The sequence below is a fragment of the Cryptomeria japonica genome, chromosome 9 (genome assembly GCF_030272615.1).
Source record: "Cryptomeria japonica chromosome 9, Sugi_1.0, whole genome shotgun sequence".
NCBI lineage: Eukaryota > Viridiplantae > Streptophyta > Pinopsida > Cupressales > Cupressaceae > Cryptomeria > Cryptomeria japonica.
Genome location: NC_081413.1, coordinates 14,695,564 through 14,701,563, shown reverse-complemented (window position 1 = coordinate 14,701,563; position 6,000 = coordinate 14,695,564). Strand labels below are relative to the sequence as shown.

Sequence of the window (6,000 nt, the reverse complement as noted above, 5' to 3'; positions counted from 1 at the left end):
GTCAATAAAAACAACTCTAGAACTTACAAAGTCAAATCCCAATAAAACACCACCCAAACCACCACCTACTTAATAATAATAATTTACAATTTTCACCTTAAAAGTATTACCTATTTATTTATTTATAAATATGATTAAAAGCAGATGTGAAAAGGGAAAATAAATATTTTACCCTTTTCATAGATTTTGACTATGATATTATTATAATTCCCATCGACCAACAATAAGGGAAAGATTCCCTTTCAAGGCAAGAAGGCATAATCAATTAATTAATAAAAATACAATACATAAACGATAATCTCAAATCAAAGAAATGCCGAGTCAAGAACAGAAAACGAAGTCAATTCTACGCAAGCAAACCAAAATGTAACCAACCCCACGACGATTAAATGTAAGCAAAATCTATTCATCTGAAACCCTTTACAGATACAGAAGTGAAAAATCTGTGCCCTTTTTCTCTCTTTTGAGCTGGTGATGTTCAGGGTTCGAACCTCATGGCAGACTTGTCTGGTGACCCAACAAATTCAGTAACCTGGGATTGGGAAAACATTCTATACTTCCCTGATGTCTCCCCATCCATCTTTCCCTGGCATGCCGAGGAGCAGCCATCTGCCAATTTCAGCGAAGAGTTGTTGGCCCCCCTGGAAACCCTACAAATCCTAGAAGTGCAAAATTCACTCGAGGAGAATCGATCGCAGGATGTTACCGAGGAGGAGACGGCCAGCAGGATCCGGAAGAGGGATCCGCGGCTCACCTGCGAGAATTTTTTGGCCGGGAGAGTGCCGTGCGCGTGTCCGGAAATGGAGGAAATTGAAGAGGAGGAAGAACACGACGGGAGCCGCAAGCGCGCAAAGGTCGGCATTGTACGTTGCCAGGTGCCGAGCTGCGAGTCTGACATCAGCCATTTGAAGGGATACCACCGGCGGCACCGCGTGTGTTTGAGCTGCGTTAATGCAGCCACCGTTGTGCTCGACGATGTGCCTCAGCGGTACTGCCAGCAGTGTGGCAAGTGAGTGCATTTGTTTTAGATAGTTTAGACATCCAGCCTTGCAATTTGTGTTGATATGCTTTTTTGCTATTAATTTTTAAAATTTTAGGTTCTTAGTACGTGCAAATTGACCTAACAAAAATAATCTTACCTTTTGCTACTCACAAGTTACTGTTGGTATGCTTCTGTGCAATCTAATATAATGGGTTTAGGCTTTTACTACTAGTAAGTTACATTCGATATGCTTTCGTGCATTTTAAGCTTTCACGATTTCAAATCTTGCGTTGATATGCTTCTGTGTAGTTTAATTTAAGAATTCTAGTGTCTAATGAGGGTTGATTTTTTGTTTTTATGTTGAATTTGAGAATTTCACGCGTCAACAACAGTGCGGTTTTGTGTTGAAATCATGATAGGCAATTTTATGTTGATATGCTAAATTTAAGAGTTTTACGCAGTGCCAACGGTGCAGTTGTCTCTTGATATGCTTCTATGGTATTTCTTTAGATACGATTTAGTAAAATTTTAAGTATTTTTGGATTTCATGTCAAGCAATTTTGTGTTGATACCATGACAGGCATTTTTGTGTTAAAATACTTAATTTAAGATTTTTATGTTTTAATAACAGTGTAATTTTGCATCGATGTGCTTCTGTACATATTCTGTGTCGATATGATCCTTTGTCATTTAATTTAAGCCCCGATAGTTTATAATAGTGCAGCTGCACTGAATCCGGGAAAAAAATTGCTTTCTGGCATAGCCAAAGCTCGAACCCATATCCAAACTGGCAACTTAGATGTTGTGCAATTTTGTGTTGATATGCTTTGGTGCTTTTTGCATTAAATATTAGTGAATAGATGTTTTGGGCTTTTGTGGCGTGCATTGTTTCAATTTAACTATTTCAGGCTCTTACACTATGCGATTTTCTAATGGAATTTTGTGTTGATATGCTTCTGTGCAGTTTTGTGTTAAATAACTGTGTAGGATAGTGAATATGTATTTCAGGCTTTCACAACATGCATTTTTCCATTTAACTATTTCAGGCGTTAACTCCATGCATTTTTGTTTTGATATCCTTTTGTGCAATTTAATTTAATTATTTTAGGCTTTAATAACGTGCAATTTGCATTGTTGTGTGTGAGAAATTTGTGTTAAAAACTTAATAAGCTTCTACAAATATAGTGTATGATAGTGAATGCTCGTTTCAATTTTTTGTGGCAAGCATTATTTCAATTTAAGTATTCAGTATATTGGATCTTATAATTCTGTGTTGATATGATTTCTGGAATAATCCTGTAAGCTTTTAAATATGTGGACAATTTGATCAGTTTCAGATGTATAATGCTTTAAGATTTATTTTATTTTAATTTATATGTTGATGAGTGCAAGTGTTCAAGAATGGTGAGTGGAATCTATTACCTTTATTACAAGTATTTTAATCTTGAGTACATCTGGTCTAAGTATTTCAAGCTTTTAACTGTGGGCATTTTTAGGTTGATACGGAATCTAGATCATTGTGTAGGATGCTAAATTATTTTGATCAGTTTTAGATATGTATAGCTCATTGAGATAAATTAAAACATTTATTGGACATATTCATACTTATTCATACTTTAGTGGCCTGCAATGTTATGATTATATGGTCGTGTATAATTTTGGGTTAAAATGCTTCTTCTCCTTTGTGGAGGTTACTGAATTACAACATTATTGTTGGCATAAGCAAAAGAATGAGACAAGAGAAGAGGCTTGATCATCCCAGGAGGAGATAGAAGCCTTGTATTATTGAGGAATGTCTAATAATGGATGTCAGTTACAAAGGCCATCCAGATGGCAATTACAAATGAGCGTAAGCAAAAAGCCAAGTGTAATCAGTTATACTATTCTTGTCACTATATCAATATAATACAAATTGTCCTAATACCCTCCTTAACGACTGAACTAGAAACAACATGAAGCTTGTCCTGAAATTTGAGAAAATGAATAGGACCAAGGGTTTAGTCTTAAATCAGAATGCTGACAAAGTTGAAAATCTGCCAAAGTTCTATATAGCCGAATTGCTTCACTATTGACAGTCACACAACTGCCTTGTTCTCTTAAGACTAGACTCTTAGGAATTGGCTTGATCTCTTCCCAAACACAATAAAATATGGCTATGTATCCTTTCATCAACATCCAAAATAGCAATTATTTTATTAGTGAAAATATCAATAAGCATTTATACCTTAGGCTGTTCAAGAGGAAGTGTCCTATTTAGAAGATAGACTGTTGTGTTCACAACTTCTCCCCAATACTGGTAGGGCATATTATTGCCTGCATCATGCATTGTGCCATCTCCATGATATTTTTGTTACGTCTTTCAACCACTCCATATTCCTTGAATTACGTGGAGGTGCATTTTTCTCATTATTGGATTTGATGCCTTGTGAATGTTTCCACTAATGATTTGAATTTGATGAAGGCACCATAGCAATCATCCACCAATAGCAAAAAAGACTTGGAATTAAGGTGATAAAGAATATAATTCATTAGATGAGTTAATATTATTTGCATCTAATGTATAAACAATAAATATATGAATGCACATATGATCAACAAATAATTGCATATGAACATAGAATTAGGTGGGGAAAACCTTAAAGTTGAGAACTCCATGAAGCAACACCATAAATTAAGTAAACTTAGTTTTATACTATATCACAACATTTGCAGAATTTCAGTCATGAAATTCGAAATTTGGTGGACTTTAAAACATGTTTAAAAATTTGTTGAAATTTGCCATATATTCATGTTGGTAAAGGGCATAATTTTTTAATAAAATATATTTAATAAAACATAACTTATTCATTTGTGGAGCTACTAACTGTGAGGTGGATGAAACCTAACTTTCTTGCCTCCATCAATGATGGAACCTTTGCTTGTAAAGGAAGAGAAAGCTTCACCTTGCACTACTCAAGAGTTTAGCAGTGCCCATCAAACTCCGATGCATCCATCCTTGCCGTCTACAATCGAGTCAACCTTTTTAGGGCTTTTTCACAAAGAGGCTTTCTAATTTTTTTGAAGTTTTGTTTTTAATTTTAATTTTGGCATTTTCAAATAAAATTTAATTTATTTATACTTTATGTATTAAATCACGTCGATTTGGCATTTAATTTTGTTTTTAATTCAATATTTTAAAATATTTAAATTAAACTTTTATTATAATCTATTTATTATTTAATATATAAATTTAATGTATTTATTATTTGTACATTGATAATATTAATTTTTTTTTCTTAAACTTATTAATTATTTATTTTATGTTTAACTTTATAAATATATTTAAACGTATATTTATGTCTATTTTTAAGTAAGGGGTTAACGCTTTTGACCTAGAGCTATGAACCGGTGATGTCACAAATAGGGGACCTCATCCCCAATTTAAACATTCAACAATAACACTCTAGTGGGGTTTGAATCTTGATGGCAAGAAAAACACCAAAACTTAACCATCACACTATGCCAATACCAGAAAGCATATCAGTATATTAATATTATTTCATTACTCATTTTAAATTTATTACTTATATTTTTAAAAAATCAAATTTATATAAGGTGAATTTCTTGAATATTTTTTCTAATTTTTTCTCCTTGTTGAACTTCATTCGATTTTATTGTTGTTAGACACAAACTTGAACTCAAACTTTGTGACATAGGTTTTATAGATTTGCGTATTTATCTTCAATATATAAATTTATTTAAAAAAAAATGTACCCTTGATTTATATTAATTTTTTGCAGAAACATTAACTCGCCAAGGTGGTCTGGATACCTTGTTAAAGAATATGATTCATTAGATGAATTAATATTATTTGCATGTAATATCTAAACAAAAATATAATAATGCATTTATGATCAATGAACAATTACACATGAACCCATAATCAGGTGGGGAGAACCTTTAAGGTAAAAAAAACCCCACAAAGAAACATCATAATAAAGAAAATTGACAAGATTCTCCATAAAATTAAGACAATTGAACTTGGATAATATCTCATTCTCTTCTTTCAAATAGCTTAAAAAATTCCTTTGGTGTAGGATGAAATCTTCACCAAAATCCAAATTCAATATCACATTTTCCGAATAGGAACTCTCTTAAATATAGGGAAACAAGGGTAAACCTTGTGTGGGAAGTTAGCATACCTTATGAAAACTAACATTAGAATTAACCTTATGAAAACTAACATTAGAATTAATTAATATTTAAAAATAAATTGTTATCTTGATAAAATTATTAATTGAAAAACTGTGGACAAACCTCAGGGTGGATGACGATGCATGCTACCATGTGAGATAGGTTTCATGGCCCTAGCCGTGCCATTTCCCTCCTCTTCTTGGAAGAGCCTTTTCTATTGGTGCCCCTATCCTTCTTCCTCTTGAAGTTCCTCTTCTTTCCTTTCTTGTGAGAGTGAGAGTTCAACACATGAATGTCTTCATTGATTGCATTTTGGTCAATCCCCCTGGTAATCAATCCGGATTCTTCTTGAATGCAATCCGTCTTCAACTGATCGAACTTGGGAAGCTTTGAATGTGCACTTATTCCTTGAATAAATGATTCCCATGATGTTGGGAGTCCATTTAGAACCATCAACGTTAACTCCTTGTTGTCAATTAGATGACCAATTGTGGAAAGTTGGTCCCTCAATTCAGTGATCCTCATAAAATATGATGTGACAGTTTCTCCCTTATTCATCTTCACATGATGGAGTTGTCTTTTCAACTTGAGAGCTCTGCTGGTATTGTTTATTTCATACACGTCTTCAAGTGATTTAAACATGCGGTATGCTGTGTCATACTTTGAAATAACTGGAACTATATGGTCTCTAACTGCATCCGCGATCACTTTCATGGCTTTTCCATTGTTCTTGTTCCATTGAATTTTCTCAACATCATCATCTGGTTCAGGTATGTTTCCCTTTATAAATGAATCTAGTTCATTCTCCTTCAAGGTGAGCATGATCCTAAACTTCCATGATACAA

At 33.5% G+C, this 6,000-nt stretch overlaps 1 protein-coding gene across 4 annotated transcripts in view; it reads left to right on the top strand.

Moving 5' to 3' along the window:
• The first annotated feature begins 304 nt into the window (after positions 1-304).
• LOC131077148 (squamosa promoter-binding-like protein 7) overlaps positions 305-6,000 on the top strand; it is a 67,919-nt gene continuing 62,223 nt past the window's right edge. For all 4 annotated transcript variants that reach the window (XM_058014576.2, XM_058014575.2, XM_058014574.2 and 1 more), the window contains exon 1: positions 305-1,009. In XM_058014576.2, the coding sequence (XP_057870559.2) occupies positions 495-1,009 (515 nt within the window). In that variant the 5' untranslated portion in view covers positions 305-494. The remainder of the gene's footprint in view (positions 1,010-6,000) is intronic.